Genomic DNA, 21,421 nt, shown 5'->3' with positions numbered 1-21,421 from the left:
CATATGCGTAGGAAGCATTATCCCAGTCAGCCCTACACAAACCCTGTGGCATCCCCAGTGCCAAGCTACATGCAGATGGTACATTTTGCTCTGTGCCAATCGACTTCAGCTCTGTCCGGCTACATATCAATTCTGCTGTGCTTATGGTGGGAGAGAAAAGGGTGGTGTAATCCCTGAGGGATAACTCAAAGGAAGGTTAGACTGAGGAAGTATTTAGAGGAGAAGGAGGAAAAGGATGGAGAGATGAAGGGAGGAGAAAAGAAACAAATTCAAAGGAAGAATAAAAAAGAGGAAAAGGAAAACACAGGAAGGAAAATCTGACTCAGAAATGACAACTTTAGCAAGAGAAACTGGAAGTTAAAATAGGATTTGTATTTAAGAACAGAGGCATGTAGGATGAGGAGCAAGTGGGCCACCTGTAAAGGCAAAAGAGCAGAACCGGGGGAGAGAAATCAGGAAATCAGGAGGAGGTTAAAAAGAACAAGAAATGAGGAGCAGAGGCTGAAGAACAGGTAGATCCAGGCTAAGGTTTTCCGCTGGGTGAACTCTTCCAGGAGAGGAGGGCTCAGTGCATAGCTGAGCTGAGCTGGAGGTCCTGAATTATTAAACACAATATTTTGCGGCTGAGAAGACGACTGCAACCTTGTCGGAAACATCTGCTGAGAAAGCAGGGATTGTGTTAGTGTGCTCCTAGTTTGCAGTGTAGCTTGTAAAAAAAAAAGAAAAACATTTAAAAGTCACAACTTCTGGTGTTTTTTGTGGGACGTTTCCATTGTTTTCACAAATAAATTAATTTAGTCAATTCATTTTATATTAAACTTAATATAAAACCTGATGCCATATTTAGGATCTATAACAGATTAGAAAATGATTAAAGTAGATTAAAAGATGCAGTTAGACAGATAAAACTAATGCGTAAGTATAAGACCGTTACATGGTTGTGATGACATGTTAAGGGCACACTGTCGGAAAGAGCAACAGCTTCTTAAAGAAATGGTGGCCATTTTCAAGGCTTCAAATTGTGAAGTCAGAAGCACATTTTTAATTTTAGATAAGAATTTCTAATTTATCCCTCATTTTTTTTTAAAAAAAAGCATTTGTACTTCCAAAGATGACCTGATTCGAACTATCATATCTTTGCTCAGATTTACAGATTTATCTACTCTGGAGTGCATGCTGTTCCTTATGCTTAAACTGTCTCTGCTCGTCTACAGTCTCACCTACTTTCTGTCTTGAATCTTTATTCTTTCTGCATGCAAATGTTTTTGCTCCCTTGTGGAGAGACATGGAAACAGTCCCACCTTCTTATGATTCCAGCCAATAGAATGACAGAGAGAGACTATAAGGTCAGATCTCCCTCTCCTCTTTGTGCCCAGACAGGCACATTAACATAAAAACCTTGTTTAGTCAAATCTTAATGAAGCATAATTTACCCTTGGTGTCAGCTCTTTTTTGATCCTCCTGTTGAATATTTCAACTCCTCTCTGCCCTTTTGCCTGCCTCTGCTCACCAAACTGTTCATTTTATTAGTTATTAGTTTGTAATAATACCAGATTTACAAGCAGACTGTTTAACAAACAGCATATGATCTAAAATATCAACAAATAAAAGCAGCATCTGTTAGTCATGCCAAAAATTAAGTCACTCTCTGAAAGCTTTTGTGTTTTTCTAAAATACTCATCATGTGAAAATTGAATCTTAATACATAAAAACTCAAGCTCTATAACAAAACAATTACTAAAGAAAATACCTTTCAAAACTTTTTAAATAAAGTAACATTTAAGGAAAGCTAACTCTTGTGACAAATAAATTAGGATACCTACATGCAAGTTTAAACCTTAGAGTTTGGCTGTTCGGAGTAAAAGTGAACCCCAAGGTAAGACTTAAAGAACTTTCTGAGGCATTTAGAAAAAAGATTGTAGCATCATATTAGGCTGGTAATTTTGTTCATATAATCAGAAATAAGCCATACCACTGTACAGTGTGTAGTCTATAAACTGGGGACATGCCCAGGTTTGGTTATTTAACCCAGTTAACCTTGAAAGCAAACAGCAAGATGTTAAGCAAAATTTCCAAAACCCCAAAATTAAGAGCATAACATTAAATAAAGTGCAGGCCTGTAGAATTAGAATAAGAATGAGACTGCAAACGTTTAACTTCCATTGGAAGTATCTAAGCACAAAACCTCTGCTCTTTAAGAAAAAAACACACAATTTTGGCTGAAGTGGACCACAGAGAGTTTAGAAAAAGACCAAGACTTCTGGAACAATGTTCATTTGCCAGAGGAATCTAAAAGTGAATTATCGGAAAACATAAACAGAGGAGAAGTTTGGAATAAAACAAATAAAGCATTCCAGGAAAAAATAAGCTCAAGTCACCTGTGGAAAACAGGTGACTTGAGGAACACTTTGAGAACTCTTTGTTACATCAGAACCCGAAAAAAGCTGGAGCTGTCCCCTCTGACATGACAGTGACCCAAAACAGATCACAGATTAGCTGAGAAGCAAGAAATGGAAAATCATTGCTGAGTCAAATACCAATTTATGTAATTTATGAAGATGCTTTGAGAGGAACTGAAATGGGTTGTACATGTAAGAGATTCTCAAACATCTCACTGCTGAAAAGTATGGTTTGGGATAAACCACTTGCTATTGAGGGATATTTTGTTAATTAATTGTTTAGTTGCAAATAAATTACTTTTTTCCTGAAACAAAAAAACAAGATGATGGGTCAATGTGTGAACATTTCATTAAAGTTTTGTTTTTATTATACTATGAAGTAGTTTCATTTCACTCAGTTCACTTCAACAAATGCTCTTGTTGGAAGATTTGTTTTAATTTGTGAGTGCAGTGACTCACCTTGGTTAGATCAGAAGCTCAGTCACAAATTGGCAGTGGCTCATCTAATCTCTTTCAGTTCCCCTTTCTCTGTGTGACATCTTTGCTCTTTAATCTTTCACCTCCCTGCCAGCCCACGTATGCCATCTCTCTGTTTAGATCCGATTCTCTTTTTTCATCTGTCCATCCGACTGCCTTTCTTATTCCTCCTCATCTTTTTTACAGCCTCCCTGGTTATTCCTCTGCTCCTTGGATGTAATTGAAGTCTGCATCCTTGAATTGAGCCACTGCCCTTGAGGAGCAGAAAGGAGGACGTAATTACATTTCTATTTGGTTGCAAATTATTCTGCTAATTCGATATGGACTTTTTTGATAAAGTCAGTAGCATGAGAGGCTTTAGGGGTAATGGAATGGCAACCAGCCGGAGAAGAAATAACCTCCCTCACTCTACTGTACCTGTCAGCAGACAGCTGGACAAAGATTTTCACAGATTAATAGCTCAAACATAACAGTTACTCCAGTTTCTTTTGTCTTCAACTATTGAGTTGATTTAGCATAAACTGACTGTGTATGTATGCTTGGTTATGTTATTGATGTAGTGCAATAACATAACCAACAAACCAAAACAATTCAATAAAGATCTTTATATCATTATTTAATAGCATTTTTGAAAGAATTTTCTATTAAATTAAAATATCTGCACCATAATAAAAAGCTAACAATTACGTTAAGAAATGTTGGATTTAATTAGAATGAACTGATCATTATACTTTTTCTTTCTCTTTAAGGTAAAAAGGACTTTCTAGAACTCTGGAACGTAACCTAATCTATTCACGGAAAATTTGCCTATTGGTTAAGCATATCTAAAATATTTGATCTTGGCACAATGCTACTTGCTGTTGGCTGGCACGTACAAATACAGGAACGCCTTTAATGTTCTTTTGCTGCAGATTAGTTTCTGTGGTTTTGCCAGGACGGAGTCCACTCTGTTTATTAATGCACATATAAGATATATTTGATGCTTGAACTATTAAAACAGGCAGGTAAAAGCATTTTTAGGATGTTTCCCTAAGGTTTGTGTATTTCAGCTGTTTGTGGGCTGTTTTGGCCCCTTACTCCTGCAAATACCGGTTGTCCGCTGTATATTTCTAAACATGGATTATTGATTTTGGGGACAGATTCTTTGTACTGTTGAAGTTAAAGAAGAACATTTTGGTTTAAAATTTTGAAAAAAGTCAAAAGGGAGTCTTGCCAACTTGTTGTCTTAAGCATAGTTTTGGCTTTTTTTCCTTTGTTAAAGGTGGAAAATACTGTGTATCAATCTGTGAGAAGATAATTCCTTATTTTGATAGAAAGTAAAATAATTATGGATTTTTCCCACATTTTAATACTTGTGAAACAAATGTAGTTTATTTTGCTGTTTTCCCATTTAGCCCATTTCTTCTCTCCTGCTCCCTCTTGTTTGTCTTTTTCTTTAGGGTCTTTAAATTTTTTTCTTCTCCCTTTCAAACAGCTCTTCCTTTGCTTTTGCTCCTTATTTCTCCAGTCTTGTTAGTATCTGTCCATGCATGCTTGCCCTCCTGATTAACTACCAGCCCGAAGGACAGAACACGGAAGCATGTCCGCTCGCCTCCAGAGAGGCATCGATTTGCTGGCAGCTGGTAACCACACAGACGGCTGGCACATCGAAATGAGCTCGGGAGCAGAAACTGGAAGATGAATAACTGCAGGGAGGGTGATACTGACTATTTTTACATTCTGAGCCTCTCTGAGTGAATCCAGTCTTTTTGGATTGACAGCCTCATAAACAAAAGCAATGCACCACTATCTTTGATAGTTTAAAATGCATGCTTTTAAGATGCAAAAACAGAGTTGCTTTGCAAATGATATTCAAGACAGGCAGCGTATATTTTCTTCTTGAGCTGAAAGCATTTACATCTAAAGATAGAAAAGGCCCAGATTCAAGTTTTAAAGTGTATACATGCAGTAATGTACATGATATATTATTTTCAAAAGATTTTCCATTAATAATTTAACATATATTATAACTGAAAAATGGTTACACATAGTATATGTGTAGCATATGTGTAATATGTGGATATTTGCATCCCCATCTCAAGTGGGGATGCAAATCTATTTCAAAAAATAAGAAAAAAGAAAAAAGGTGCAATAGTCATCTTTAGACAGAATTTTACTTTATTGAAGGACTTTTTATTTTAACTTCAGTTGTCATTCTTCTATTGATTTAGATGCAAATTTGAATTCACTGTGATGGTAAAAAAATAAAACATAATGTAAGGATCAACTTATGATTGTCTATTAATGATTCATTAGATTGAGTTAGTTCCAATCTATTAACTAAAAACGTCCTATTGGACCTTCTTTTACTGTTGTAGTTTGGCCGCCATCCAGAAGAGGGCACCGCTGGTCATCCTTAAGCAAAGCCAGCTGATACCAAAAACGGGAAAGATAAACGATCCAAGTAAAATCCGGATTGAGATGTAAAATGCACTTTATGCGGTTCAGTTTTGAAAAAGGCTCCTTAAATGTCAGAAATGACATTGTTTTTGAATTTGCTCATAGCTTCATTGACAAAAACATCTCTTCCATTTGGGAAAAGTAAGCCCACATCATTCTTTTTGTGATGCCAGTGTTGTTTTTGTGCCTAATTTAAAATTAATATTTCCTGATTATACCATAACACATTTTCCCAAAGAGTTTAAGTCTAGGTGTACATTTTGGATGAAAGGAATTCTGTCTTGAACCCTGCTGCTTAATACATAAAGGTGTGAATTCCAATTGAAAAGCTGTTTTAGCAAACTATTCATGTAAGGATTAACAATTGTATGCAAACAATGAGTTAAAGAAATCTCATGATGTAGCTTGGGTTTCACAGCATATATTTCCAAGTGAATAGCATTAAATATTTTTGATAGTTATTACTGCTTTCAGTATGTGATTTGCTTTCAGTATATAAGTCTTTTGCCAGTCATATTTTTATAAGGATTTGTTTCCTTTTTCTCCTCCTGAATAGCCTTTGTATCATAAAACATTTAACTTCATGGCACAAATCTCTATGACTAATGACAACCCATAATGTCCTTAATAGCTAATACTAAGACTGCATTACCATGTAATTCAATGGATTATCAACGTATCGTGAGAAAATCCCCCTCAGAGCCAAGAAAATGCCATGAGGTGATAAGAATTTCCTTAATACTTCACAACTCCCCAAACAAAAAACCTGAAAGGATGGCTCCTAAACTCTTTTACATGATTAATATAGGTATCTGTATTTAAATGAAACCATAAAACAAGGTTAAAGATGTTCAGAATGTTTCTGAGGCTGCAGCTATAAATTGAAAACTGACTTGGAATGCACATGTGAACTCTTGTAGATTCATAATCCAATTATCCTGCTGGTCACTCCATTACACATCAGTAACTGAATATATAGTTAAATCCAAGTAATGACAACTGAATTAACCTTTCAGGAGGTTCAAGTAAGATTAAAAAGAGGAAAGTTTCTATTGATTCAGAAATCTCAAGTGGGGATAACCGTGAGAAAGGATTTTCCCTGTTTAAGGGAATAATAAGGGGGATGTGGCACACTGCCCAGGGGGGCCACAACCTTTTGAATCCCACAAAAATAAAAAATCTTTACTTTTGTGGGATTCAAAATAGATCCCATCTGTATGTTATTTTTCCCTGAATGAGTACTTTCATGCTTACTTGCATTCCCAGCCAGTCATTAATGGCTGCCCTCTCTGATGTAAGAACCCCACACACCAGACCAGGCTGGGAGGGACAGTGAAGATGGTGTTTGATTTGAAGGTTCTGATGTGGCAAGGTAAAGGTCAAAGGATATTGTGGAATACTCGTGGAAATTGTCTCTCTTTGCGTTCACATTCAAACTCAGTTTTTGGTGTGAAAACTGAGTTTCAAAGAACTCTTTCTGTACATTAGCATACACATATATAAATATGTGTATGTCCAAATTATTAGAAACTATTACATACAGGCCCACTTTGGATAAGTTCTCTTATCTTGTTCTCTGTGCCATAAACTACATAAGTGGAACCATTTTTTATGAGTTATTTCACATCTGCCTCACATTCACCTCACTCTGTTTTCATTAAACATCAAACAAAAGCTGAAGAAGATAATAAATTAAAGGTACCATTGTTTTGAAGAAAATTAGTATTGCTTTTTCCATGTTCAAAATAATTTTCTTTTGACTATTAATGTAATTTGTTAACCATCTCATAGTGAAGAGATTAGAAAAAGAAAATCTTCAAAAACAATCTGTTGTCATGTTTTGGACTTTAGACAGAGCCTTTATTAATTATCATTCATCACTGAAGAGAGATTCTTTTAAAAAATTGCAAAGTATTAAAAAGTTATTAAAACTTCTATTTGCAAAAGAACAGCAAACATCTGAACCTGGACTACTTTATTCTAGGAGCTCTGGGATTTTAGCAAAAACTGCTCCTGGTTTCCCAGTATACTGCATGCAAAATGTTAGATAGCAAGAAATAAAAACATTGTATTATACATTGATATGTTTCTCAACAGCAGGGCTATGATTGCTGTGTCTACCACACACTTTCCTAAAAAAGGTGTAATAAATGGTTCTTATTGTTACTTTTATTGTTATCAAAATAGTACCATCATCATTTTGGTGCTGCTTTCCTAAGCCAACAAACACAGACACAGACAAACTAGACATCTAACAGAAGGCAAAAAGCCAGTACTTTGTCTAAACATAACAGAGAAGTTGGCGCAGAAGCATCCACAGTGACTTGGCCTTGTTTCTGCGCTCTTCAGGTAGGCGGGAGCCTGTTAGAGGCCCAAAGAAAAGGCAGTAAGAGAGAACACATTTAGAAGTGAGTGTGTGACTAAGACAACGATGGAGATCTAAGGTGATTATCTCAGGAGAAAAGAGCGACATAGAGACAGCATATTGCAGGAAATCCTGTGTTACTCCCTAGTATGACTGATACGTTCAAGACAGCAAAGCAGAAAGTATGGAAGCAACATCTGTGAGGTTGCAAAGACAGAGGTCTGTATGACTGTGAGGTAATATGAAAGAGAAAAGGAAGATTAAAGCTTTTTGGTTGCTGCTCGAGCTCAAACTAAGTCCCATCTTGGCCTCAAATCTCCTGTTGCCATGGTAATTTAATGGCGGGTTGGTGTCCCAAGAGACTCTGACCTGCGAGCGCAGACAGGAGGGAGCTAAGCACACAAGGAAAAGGAGCGCAGAAAAACAACACAGGTGCTTTAAACAACAATTGCACTGCAATGAATGCAGACGACATCAGCCTCATTTACGTCACTACTGGTAAAAACTAATAATAAAGGGACTATCTCTGCTGATTAACTTGCACAGGTAATTCATTTGCATTTAGTAAATATCTCCTTACAGACTAACATCTGATGGTTTGGCCCATATGGTGGTCATTGCTCAGCATTATTAAATGTATCCAGTCATTTCACACCGCTGATGTCATGCTGACCTTTCCGTGTCAGTGACACACCCAGACAAAGCTTTCTTTAACTGTCTAGAAATGTCAGAAAATCTACAAGCAGACTGTTTTAGCAAAAGACAAAAAATTGGTAAGCATAATATAATAAAATTCAGAGTAATAAATTATCTTGTCCAATGTATTTAGATATAGTAACATTTGATAAAATACTATTTTTTTTTTTGTTATTACATACTTCATCCTAAATTGCTAATTTGTTTGAAAATTTGAGCGCCTTTCATGTTTTACCTGCTTGAAGTACTATTTTCTCCTCTAAATTGTAAAGCAATCAATTTGTCCCAATAAACCCTGGAAAAGTATGAAGACACAGCTGTTGCTCTGGGTATTCACAGAGAGAATAACCATTAAAAGCAACCAAAGCGCTCTCTACTCCCACAGCAATCCCCACAAAGTGCCCAATTTGTTGTCTGTGCTGCTTTAAAAACCTAAATTAGGGGCACAAAAAATAAGCCAAGATTCTAATTCCTTCCTTCTCCATTCTCTGTGATCAACACTCATATTTATTAAAATTATTTTATCATTTTGGATGAGGTGAAAAGGACCTTTTGAAATTAACCTATAAGTAGGTTTTAAGTATACTTTTCATTTCTTTATTAAATTTATTTTTAATAGTCTAATGTAATATTTGTATTTTATTTGTTTCACTAACTTTAAGCAGAAAACTATCATAATTAACAGAAATAAACGCTTTCAAACATCAATCTGTGTCTGTATGTAATGTATTTAACTAAATGATAAAGTTTCTGAAATAAATGGGCTTTTCAGTAATGTTCTCATTTATTGAATCTGTATGTATATGTTTTTCATTAAATATAGGATGGTGCTTTATTTAAATGAAAAACAATGGTAAAAAAGGAGCCTCACTATAATTTGAATTTACTTTTACATCATGCTTTTTGTTTCACTTATTTGGTAACAATAACACCTTTAACTCACTAGGCTATTTCCCAGCATTGCACTTAGATGCAGGTACATGATGTATCGTGTGCATTCTTTACAGAAAACAAGGAAAGGATCAGAATGAACTCAGTTGTTTTCATTTGGAGTAGAAAAGTCACTCATGTTGTTGCTTTCTGTCTTTACAGCTGTTTCCTTCATGAGACACAGCGCATCAGCCTTTGGATTTGCTGTGAGTCCCAGCTTCCTGCTTTCTTCCCTAAACACTGATCAATTAGTCATTGCTGGGGACCTTGGTAATTTATTAATGAATCCCAGAACCAAAGTGTTATTGGTCCCCTTGTTGCCACGGTAACAAAGGAGAGGGGATGGACTCTCAAGGAGCTAGGATGGAATGTCAAAATGGATTTTGAGATTGTGAAAGAGGTCATCGGGTTTTAACCAGAGGATAATGTTATGCAAGAGTTCATAATTACACGAGGAAATGATTAAGATTGTTACTAGTAGGAGAATATAAACTTAATAACAAGGAAATGAAAATGAATAAATTCACACCTTGGGCTTTTGGGAAATACAATTTGCATAACATGATTAGATCATTTGAACTGCAGCGCTGGCTATTTTATCTAAGAAGGTTTTACTTACCTTTGGTAAATCATCTGAATATGTTGCTTTTGCAAACTATTATACTTAAAGTCAGCACTGTTTTGATCATATTTTCAACCATTAATTCAGTCATATGGATCACCGAACATTTTATTATTTCGCTTTAAGATCTTCCGTAGTTCCTGTTTTGATGCTTATCAGTTTATATTGAATTCTTCACAGAAAAACTGATTTATGTTCTCATTACTGCAGATTAGATCATTTAAAATTAACTATTTAATAAAGCCCAATAAAACCTGCTGACATTAATGGTTTCACCCTTTTGATATGGGTGGTATGGCTAAGTAATCAGGGAAGCATACCCTCAGGGGGCGGCAGGAGGACTTAGCAAGAAAAAACTAAAATCTGTTTGTTGTACATTAAGTTATTTTTCTTATTTTGTTATACTGATAAAATAAAGAAAATAGGGCCAAAATACACAATATTCAAACCATCCTCTCTTAAAATTTTTTAAAATCTCTTAAAAATGTATTATTTTATCACTTACATTTAAAATTTAATAGAAAAAATCTCAAGGCTATAATTGTACAATAAAAAAAAATATTTCTTTTTTTAAGCATCACCATAGCTACACTTATTAGGGAAACATTTAAAATGTAAATAAATACAATAAGAGCACTTTTAAATGCAATCTTTTTAAATTGACCAGTTATTATTGAATATCCATGGTCACAATGCGTTTTGTAAAATTCTTACTATTTCTTTTTTCCTCTTGCGGTTCTCTAACCGGCCGTAGTTTGATGCCACACTGGATGTCATGTCATCAGCCATCGTCATTTGGCGTTACAGCAACGCAGCAGCTGTTCACTCTGCACACAGAGAGTACATGTGAGTATAAACAAGTCATAAAAAAGACATATATGTATATCAAAAACAAGAAAAAAAACAGAAAGTGTTCATTTCTCATGAATAAATAAGACAGCATAGGATAGGATGTTGGGTGCATTCAATTCATTTTAAACACTATGTATTTGTGATTAGTTGAACAACAGAAATCTACCGTATGTCATTTCTTATTACCGCTTGTTGGAGTTCAGTGGACTTTATTAAGTAGCTGTCAGGTTGCACCGAGGCTCACTTGTCTAAAAAATAATCACCAGAGCACAGAGGTGTCACTGATAATGAGACATGCCACTTTACAATTCATTAACACACCTGTACACCCCAACAAACAGAAACTGAGGAGCAGACATTAAATTTTAAACACATAAGTGATAACTCCATCTCTGAGGAGCAGCAGTGTAGAAAAATGTAAAGAAAAACAGTTTTTTGGGGATATGTGTTCACATAGTTGCCAAAAAAAGAGGTGGTAAAATGAAGGTCTAAAATTGTGTTGTGCAAAAGTCAGAATAAGCTTGCCTTAAAAAAGTTTTCTTACTGAAGAATTGGAATAGTTTGATTTTTGAGTCGAAATGAGAAAATAAGAAAAATGGGACTCACCACTACACTGCGTCTGCCAAGTAGCTGTGGGTCTGTCCTGGAGTGAGATAAATGAGACAGATATGGTAAATTTGGACCAGCAGAAGAGCTTTTGCAGCAACTTTAATCAGGCTGTGCTTAAGTTTTGCAAAAACAAAAAAAAGCATTATGTTGGGACTGAATTTTCACCATTCTTTCTGATCATACTCTGTAGATTTTGTAACATATTGTAGTGGTTTGAGGCTAACTCAAAGCACATTTCTTTTCCTGTTTTGGGGTCTGCAGAGCATGTGTGATCCTGGGGATTGTGTTTATTCTCTCCTCACTGTGCATCCTGGGAAAAGCCATCCATGATCTGGCCACTAGGATGCCTCCAGAAGTGGTAAGTCTGCAGACACATGCAACAGAATACGTAACACACTTTAAACATTAAATCTAGGTTTATAATCTTGTCAAAACCTTCAAAACATTATATTTGAGTGGGATAATGAGCTCTTTAATATCTGAGTCAGATGCAAAATTCTATGAATCTAACATTTTTTAGCTGCATGAATATAACTGCGTATTATAAAATAATAAAACTAATGTTTGAGGGTTTTGCATAAATAAATGGCACACTGCAGTCCAATTATAGTCAACATTCAGTTTTAACAACCTTATTCCAATGCAGTATCAATACCCTTAAACTATTAATTTAAAATGTAAAAGATTTCACATATTTTATTTATGCTGAGTTAAAATGTAATAATATTCTCATTTTCAAAAAAACAGATAGAAAGATTTTAGCTCTGGTCTGTGTTAAAATTAAAGCATTCATGGGAATCCACAGAGCAACAACTTAGTTTGCTTCCTTGGGTTGGTTCTGGATGCAGTAAAGCCGGCTAAGACTGAGCCAGGCATGCTTTCTAAAGAAAAAACATCAATATTTGCAAATGAAAATGTGTAATAGATGGAAGGAAATAGCTAAGCAATGAAAGACAAGATCAACATGACTATAGATGTACATCAAGTTAACTTAAGACTTTTAATCAATTAAATTTGTTGAGACACTTTATAGTACATGTCCAACAGCCAATAAAAAAGAATTTGGTTTGGATTCATGGTCTGTATGCATGTTTCCCCGCAAAGATGCCGCTGAGGTTTGGGAGGTGCAGTAATGTAAAGGTGCAAAAAAGAGGCTGCGATAAACCTAAAATAGATCACAGAGTGAAGGTGAGTAATGAATACGCTACCAGTCAGTGACTTTTTTGGTTTCTTTGAAACTATAGAAATAAAAGCTTCAGGAAAATGAAAGTGGGTTCTTCAGGAAATATCTTGTCTACTATGATCAAAGATGTTCACATCAGGGTTTCCTTCGCTGAAGTAGAAAGGTAAAGACAGACAGTGTCTTGTCTTGGTTATTTTTAAACACATAGATCCTGCATTAGGCTTGTTCTCCAAATGTTTCTTTAAATTAAAGACTGTCTTTACTTTATTATTGTTCATTTTTGCATTTAACAAGAACTCCTCCTCACTTTCTTATAACATCACTTATCTCTCTGTGAAACTGTTGAGACTGTGGATAATCCTGACAGTGTTGTATCTCTTCTCAGCTGCACTGTGATGAATTAGTGTCAGTTTAAAGCTGATTTTTCACGTTTTAATCTGAAGAATAGACAGAGATAGATAGAAAACACGAGAATGAGAAAGAGAAGCCAAAACCACAAACATGCCATCAGAGATGATTTTTAAAGAGTAAAAATCATTGTCACTTGACATGTTTGAGAAAACCTGGATTTATTAAATCAACAAAACAAATTTCACTTTATGTAACCATGTGTTGCATTGTTGTACTGGCAGTTTAGTTTAGTTTGGGCCTACATCCTGATTGGGACCCCAAATCAATGCTTTGGATCAGATCAGGACTTTTCTAACATAAAAAACAATCATTTAATCTGCAGAAAACATTTAAAGTAGGTGTGCAGCATGCAGATAATGTGTGTTTATCGTTACTTCTTAATATATAAACCACAATAATACTACTTAACTTGCCTGAACTTCTTCTGAACCAATTTCCCATTCAGAGACGTCTTTGTCTAACTTTAATCGACCCTGAGTCAAACTGATTTTTCTGTCGACCGTAAATTGCCTCAAACTCATTGACTAGTTGACATTTGGGAGGGTGTGACATTTAAAGAAAGGAAAAATGTTGTTATAAACAATTAAAGATCTCAGATGGTAAAGAGAAATATTCAAGGGAGGAAAAAAGGGGGAGCTGGTTAAGGTCAGCAGCTTCTCTCCAGACTGTGTTTATTGCTTTCATGCCATTATGTTAATAGAGACTGTGTGTTAGAGCCCAGTGGGATCTTGCTAACACCATCAAAAGCTTATTACCACTATCTTTCTCTTTGACATTCTGCCTCTTACATCCGCCACTTCACTTATTTCGTCACCTTCTGTCAGCCCTTGAAATCCTTCTTTAGTTATAAACATTCTGCTTTCTAGCATGCATAAACTAAAACAGTTGTTGGTGTATTCAAAATCTCTGTCACAGGATTTGTGCTTTGGTTGAATATGTAGATGCAGTAGTTTGGAGGATGAAATGATGCAGAGTTTCTTTTTTATTGTTCTCATCTAAAGCACAGGAACTTTTCCACGTGAGTCGACCTCATCTGTGTTCTCGAACTTTATTATCATACATAGTTTTTCTGTTTCTCTTTTTTTGGGGTGTACAGAAATTCACTGAAGTCTTCAAAAAAAGGAAGTCACAGGTGATTTACCTCACCAGATGTGCTTTCATTTTAGTGTGAAAACAAAAAACAAATAATGAAAGAGAACATTAGACTTTGCACATTACGGTGTCTAAAATAAAACTCCTCTCACATAGAAGCTGTACAGCTTGAGGAGGAAAGCCACAATGTGGGATTACTGTAAAATGTTGCTACTTTGGACAGAGGGTGAAGAAAAGGTAGAAATTCCCATTCGGATCACGTTCTCTTGTGCAGCTCTGACTATCTGTCCATCTCTTGTACCTGATTAAAAACACAACCAAGAGCCCCTCTGTGTCAAGAAAAAGAAACAGAGCAGCTTTGAAACTATTATAATGTGCTACTTGCACTTGCTATAATGTGCTATACGCACATTATAATAGTTTCAAAGCTGCTCTGTTCTCATAGTGATACACAAGTAGAATCTTTGCAGAAATAGAGCTTTTAATAATTGAGATTTCCAAATTGAATTCTAAAAGACTGTCAAGATGAACTCAGGGATCCTTCCCATTGGCAGCACCGTCCAGCACGTTTTGGGGGATCCTACAGCTTCCCCAGGCCACAAGGGATTTAAATTGGTTTTGGTATCTTCTCCTTATGAAGCACGCCCAGGAAACCACATCATCCACTTGAGAGTCAGAGTCAAACTTCTTCTCAGCCCAGCTCTTCTAATAACTGTTGTTAACAACATGATGAGGAGCATTGTTGTGATGGAATGTTGGAAACAATGAGAGCTTCTTAAAGAGACAGAGTCCTAATTTCATAATGAGTTTTGAAGGTATTTTATTGCAGTGATGATTATTTAGATATAGAGTAAAAAATAAATGCACTGCAGACCATTAAAAGTTTTATTTCTTATTTGTCTTTTGTTACAACTACGGAGAAATTTGTAAATGTCTGTGACATAAGACACCAATAGAATACTTGGAAACCTGTGATTGTAGCATTAATTTAAAACAATTAACTAAATATTAACTGTTTGAATACTTTTCCAAAGTAATTGAGGTTTAAGTAAAAAGCCCAATGTTAGTAATAAATGCCTAAGTTACAAATTAATAAATCAAAAGCTTTTAATTTGGCCTTGGTAAGTGAAAATCAGAGCCTAGTGAAGACAGTCTTTGTGTTTCACTGCCTGATATTCTCTGCTTTTTCTCACCTCCTTCTGATTTCTGTCTCTTTTGAAGCAGGGGTCAAGTTTGGGTTTCTGCTGAAGTCTATTGAGACTGATACCTCAAGAGAGGTATCATTGAGAAAAAAAGAGCTTGAATCATTTCAAAGCATCATTCATACAACCTTGAGCTGATGAACTAATTAAAGAGGAGTGCTGGGTTTAAAATTATTGAGCTAACAAAAGCTAACAATTCAACCTTCCATTTTAAATTAAATTTGCTTCCCTCTTGACTCTGTGCTAAGTAGTACAGGTATTGTATATAACCATAGAAACAGCCAGTTTCATGAGCTTTTTCTCTGTTTCTCTCTGTGACCCCAGGATGACTTCCTCTACAGCGTCTCCATAGTGAGCGGTCTCAGTTGTGCTGTGCTGGCTGTGGCCAAGTTCATGCTGGGAAAAAAGCTGACCAGTCGGGCACTTATTACTGACGGTAAGAAGTCTGCACACTCACATAATTTAATAAATAGCTTGCCTGATAAATGGTTTAGGCGGGACATAATGTTAGAGAACACATGGAAAACTAAAACATAAATGATAAAAGAATAAAATGTGCATCTTATGAAAGAGACAGGCATGCAGAACTGAAGAAAAGTGCAACACATTGTCCCCAGGTCTCACTCTCTAACTTGCAGGGCATCAATCCAATAAGCCTGAGGTTGCTGTTCTTTGAGCATGGATTTATTTCCCACAAGACTATACACTTACTGCAGGCAAGACAATAACCCACTGAGCTAGCTTCCACACTAGAGCACATGTAATTATATTTAGAAAAGAAAAAAAGGTACAAATAATGTTGCTGTCTCATGGATATGAGCTTCGTTTTTTTTTTTTTTTGTTTTTTTTTTTATAGGTTTTCTTGAAATACAGATAAAATTCACAATTTCTATTCCTAAATTTTGGAATGTTAGTTATTTCACAGATACTTATGAAGAATAAGTAATAAGTAATAATAAATGAAGGGCTATTTATTACATACAATTATTATAATTATCCCATATGGTTATTCTAAACAAAATCACTCAGGTAAGACTTTAGTAAGAGGAATGATGTGAATAACAGGTTTAAAATTTGTATGACATAAAATTCTTAGATGGTTCTCTTTCAGGAATATTCAAAGACATTTTAGAGAAACAAGTTTACAAACCGAGCCAACCTTTATATGCTAATCTCGTGTTTTTTAGGGTTTAACTCGATGGTTGGAGCAATCATGGGATTCTCAATTCTCATCAGTGCTGAAGTGTTCAAGCACCATCCCGATGTCTGGTTTCTGGATGGCACCATTGGGGTTTTAATCGGACTAATCATTCTGGCCTATGGAGTCAAGTAAGAGTTTTGTGTTTGGCAGACATTTATTTTTCAAATTCCAGTTTTACGGTTTGAAATCTCTTTCATATCCTCCAACATCTGCTCATTTCTGTTTACACAGGCTCCTGAAAGACATGGTGCCACGGGTCAGGCAGACGAGGAACTACGAACGCTTCGAATGAAAGAGCCCGAGACTAATCAGATTAGCAGTTTTAGACACACACACCCACCCACACACACCTGGGTGCCTCCTGCCCTCTTCTCTCCTCTCATGTTTCATACACTCATCCACACACTGCTTGTACATTCACTATTACGGCATATATCATGCTCTGTTACATGCATATATGTGAATATACACTTTTGCTGTACATACTGTACATAGTGCACTCCAGCATTCAATTACTCAAGTCTGAGAGACCTTGAGAGATAATGTCATTATTGAAGATCTTCTCAGCTCAGAGTTTTTTTTTTCCTTGTTCTCTTAAATAGCTCCTAAATCCATCAAGTTAAAATGACACCCTGGATGAGGAAGAGGCGAGATCATGAAGTCAAAAGCTCAAGAAGTGCTTTGGGTTTGTTGAGGAAGGCAGAGACAGACGTCAATGCAGATTTTTATGTTGATGGTGTCTTTAAATAAGGCCTTCTGGAAAAAAAATGGGTTTATCCATGTAATTTACTAAAGAAGACATTCAATGGGTATTTTAGAGAGAAACCTTTCCTTCATTGTCAGACTCTTGCTCTAAGCTGCCCATTAATTTACAAACTTTATCATTTCAAGTGACTATTAAGCAGATGTGTGTTAAACAGAGGAATTCTTCTGAGATTAGCCTCTTAAATTAACTCTAAGACATAAAAACAGGAGGAGAAACGGTTAATGCTATATCTTCCTGAAACATTAGCAACTTTCAGTTAGGTGACTGGGTTAAGATAAAAGGACTCATTAAGCACAAACATTTGCCATAAAATGGTAATGGAGATAAAGTTCAGTGCACAAATCTGGAACTGTTTGATTTTTTTGTTTTCTTTCTGTAATAAGGTTAAGCACAAATTAATGAATCAGCTATGATAATGTACACTTGTTGACAGCTGCTGACGGCTGATCATTGAGCCACCTTGGGCCACACAAAGCCTTAATTTTTTTTTTTTTTCATATATTGTCATGTTGAAATTAAATGTACTTTTAAGAGATTTTAAGTTAAACAAAAACAAAAGGTAGTGTGTAATTATGAAGTGTTCAGAGAAAATCTTTTTTTTTTTATCAATGCAAATGTGAAAAGTGTCATGCATTTGTTATCAACCCCCCTGAGTCAATGCATTAAAGCAGACAGGTACTATTAAAAGCACCTTTTGCTGCATTTAAAGCAGAGTAGTACCTGTATTGTATCTTTGACTTTACAGTAGTCCATCATACTGAGTATGCATGTGGCGACCATTCAGAGGAAAAACTCCCCTCTAGCAGGAAGAAACCTCCAACATAGCCTGGCTTAGTACAAGCTGCAATTTGCCACGACCGACTCAGCTTTTGAGAAGGCAGAGCAGATTCACAAAAAAGAAACAAAAGAACGGATGTAGTACTTCATATGTTAATAAAAATTAAGTTAATAGCAGCAGAGGAACATGTTTCCCCCATCAAGAAAGGTACCACAGCCAAACAGAATGCCAGACCTCATGTAGCTTCTATGGAGGAAAAGAAAACTGAGAGAACATTCAGTTCGCAGCTGAAATGACAGCAAATATTGCAAATCGAAGTGAAGTAGAAGAAGAAAGTAGCAGAGTGATGAAAAGTGCTAAGCCTATAGCAACATAACTGCAGAGATAGCTCAAAATTACCCAACTCCTTAAACTGAAGCTTTAGAGAGACAAAGCCAAAAATAAAATAAAAATATTAAAACAGAACAAATAAGCTGTAAAGTAAGGGGAAACTTACAGCATAAGAAAATACTGTACAGTTATTAAAAACAACGTAGTCCGATCAAAAGAAATGTGCAACTGAGCAGGATAATATAAAAAATGACCAAAAATGTGCATAAGAAAATCAACAGAATACTTACAAGAAGTAAAAAGTAGAGGGCGCCAAATATAAATGCAGTAAAAAAAAATATTTTTTGATGGAAAGGTTTGTAAATGATGCAGCTTACAAGTTTGTCTTGTACATGAAAAATGTGGGAAAAAATTCAAGAGATAGTACTTTGATAGTATTTTCTTAATTTATCTTAACTGCTAAAATTAAGAACTGCATTGGACTCAATTTAATTGCAGTGTGGTGTTCATATATTTTCATTAATTTTTTCTGCTGCAAAAATCACTTCAATCATTTTTCTACTTGAAATTGTGAAAGAGAGGGTGCAGTCTCACCTGGCAATAATGAGGTTTAAATAAGTGTTGACTTTCATACCATTCTCGTTGTTCGTACACGTTACGGTGTGAGAATGCTGCACTAAACCCAGGGAGGGTGTTTTTTATTATGACTTGAAATCCAGTTATTTTAGTCAGTTGTCTATTTTTTACTCACTGTAACATCAAAGAAGAAACTTGAGCAACTTTAGTGCAATGACAAAGATCAAGCAGCTTGTAGAAAACCAATTTAGTGACTCAGTGTTCTCTGTAAGTCTGATTATATGTTCATCAACCCTTTCTTCATCATCTCCTCCCAATATAATTCTAATGTTTATCATTACATGCAATGAACAGAATGTAACAACATAGCACATGCTCTGTAAATATGTTTATTACACTGTTCAGAAGTATAAAGCATATCGTATAAAAGTATAAACTGGTTATAGTTGCATATTCTTAAACATGTTTCCTCCGTAGTGTGAATATACTGTAAATGTCTTACATTTTTACTGTAGATTATTGGTGAAATGAAACGACAAGTCTTACTGTAAGTTGCTGCTGTGGGTGAACATTCCTGAAAGGGTCTAGGCATGCTCTGGCTGCTCAGTCCAAGCCTCAACTCTTGTGCAGCTGCTTAAAAAATATTCTTTACTCACCTAAATCTGAGTCAAAACACTGTTCATCATGTCTGAGCAACAACCACACTTTAATCGCACATGAATCCATTTTTATTGAAGCATAAATACATATTTAGGAGTGTTTATATGCTCAAATTCATGAAGAGCTTACATAGTATAAAAGTATATTTCAAGGTCTCAGTTCTTCATTTTATAATGAATAAATAACGATTGACTGCCCTCTTAAGGTTGGTAGAAGAATTACAATGGTTTCATTCAAAACTCAAAATCCCAAGTAAAAACTCCATATTTTTATCTGCAGCTGAACAGAGTTATAAAAGCGTTGTGGAGTTATGATCAGATCTGAGTTGATGTGTTTAGCAAAGTGTAACATATCTGTTATCTTTAGTTCCACTGTGTGAAGAACATGGATAAGCTGCAAACTGAAGGTGTGAATCGGTTCACATCAGTTCAACTCACCAACTGCACACTGATTTGTAATGTCCTCCACTCCCCTCTTAACTGCACAGAAGACAATCTCTACAGTGACTCTCCTGTAAGTCAAGCACAGTTTTTAGATGCCGAAGTAACCCCTTATTGCACAGAAAAACATTCACTGTAAACCAGCTTGCTTCCCTTTACACCAGATTAAGACTGCAACATGATTTCTAGACCCTCCAATGCGAACTACAAATCGGTGTATCAAAAATCTCAGTAGTACTATTCACATAACACAGTACTATTCCCACATTTGTCTTTACAAAGAGGTTTTCTACTCCTCTACCAAGCTTTGCTTTGAAGGAGAAAGCACCATAAAGAGCATGGAAACATAAATGTGTGGAGTTTTTGTACAGTGTTGAGCGCCACATAGCTTGCCATTTTGGGCAATAATTATAAATTAATGCAGTGCTTTAAGGAGTTGTGCTGCCTTTGTTGTAAAATTAACGCTGCCAGCCAGGCATGAGTCTTGTGCATGCTGAAACAGTGTGAAATTTCTTGCTAAATGGCATCGGAGGATTCATTAACCTCGATGTTTCCTATGACCTCTCCAAGACCATGCAAAGACTACTTTTTAAGGTCACAGTGTGGTTTTACTCCAGTGTAAAGGGGGCTGAATAATAGTGCTTATACTCCAACTCTGTTGCGCATTTCACAAGTTATTGTGAAAACAAAAAGAACATTTTTAAATTTTAGGATGTTGGCACCAAAATCCATTCTACCTCTCTTCTTTGCACCTTGCGTTGTTTTCATGCCACTTCATGTTGGAGCATACATGCTTTTCAGTTTCCATGTTAAAGTTAAGCAGCTCGTCAATTGATACATGTCGTAGTAATTTAATCCCTCTTATTTTTTTAGGAGCATTTGAAACAACATCAGACTCTCTTTAGTCTACAAACATATCTGAATCATCAACATGTGTCAGTTTGGGTGAAATAACTTGTCTCTGTTTCAAGTGGGCATGCTGTCAATGCAGAAATGGACCATTCATTCCATCAAATTATACAATGTTTTTGAAAGCAATACAAACCAGCTCTCTGTTGCCATAGGTTTTGCATGGGCTTTTAAAAACCCAACAGTGTCGGTGGCTACAAATGCTTTGCATCCACACACACACACACACACACACACACAGATGTATAAATGAATTTACAAAGAATCTATGTAACTAATCGTTTGTTTGTACAATGACGGCGTTGATGGTATTACAGATGATGTGAACATAATTTATGTAAAAGAACATTAAGAAAATATGTATGTCAATGAAGAGAGTTTTATTGATTGAGTAAATAAAGTTTTTTTTCTGGTTGATCATCAAAGTGCTGAGAGGTATTGACTTTTTGCCTGAAGAATGAATAACAAACACTAATTCTGTTTA

The 21,421-nt window shown here is 35.7% G+C and overlaps 1 protein-coding gene across 1 annotated transcript in view; it reads left to right on the top strand.

Annotated features, from left to right (window-relative positions):
- LOC122839914 (transmembrane protein 163-like) overlaps positions 1-21,359 on the top strand; it is a 54,047-nt gene extending 32,688 nt beyond the window's left edge. The window contains exons 3-8 of the mRNA XM_044131942.1: positions 9,469-9,512; positions 10,683-10,774; positions 11,651-11,747; positions 15,602-15,713; positions 16,465-16,606; positions 16,710-21,359. Coding sequence (XP_043987877.1) covers positions 9,469-9,512; positions 10,683-10,774; positions 11,651-11,747; positions 15,602-15,713; positions 16,465-16,606; positions 16,710-16,770 — 548 coding nt within the window. The 3' untranslated portion in view covers positions 16,771-21,359. The remainder of the gene's footprint in view (positions 1-9,468; positions 9,513-10,682; positions 10,775-11,650; positions 11,748-15,601; positions 15,714-16,464; positions 16,607-16,709) is intronic.
- The last annotated feature ends 62 nt before the right edge of the window (positions 21,360-21,421 follow it).

The sequence above is a fragment of the Gambusia affinis genome, linkage group LG11 (genome assembly GCF_019740435.1).
Source record: "Gambusia affinis linkage group LG11, SWU_Gaff_1.0, whole genome shotgun sequence".
NCBI classification, from domain to species: Eukaryota; Metazoa; Chordata; class Actinopteri; order Cyprinodontiformes; family Poeciliidae; genus Gambusia; species Gambusia affinis.
This window is presented reverse-complemented; position numbering and strand designations above follow the sequence as displayed.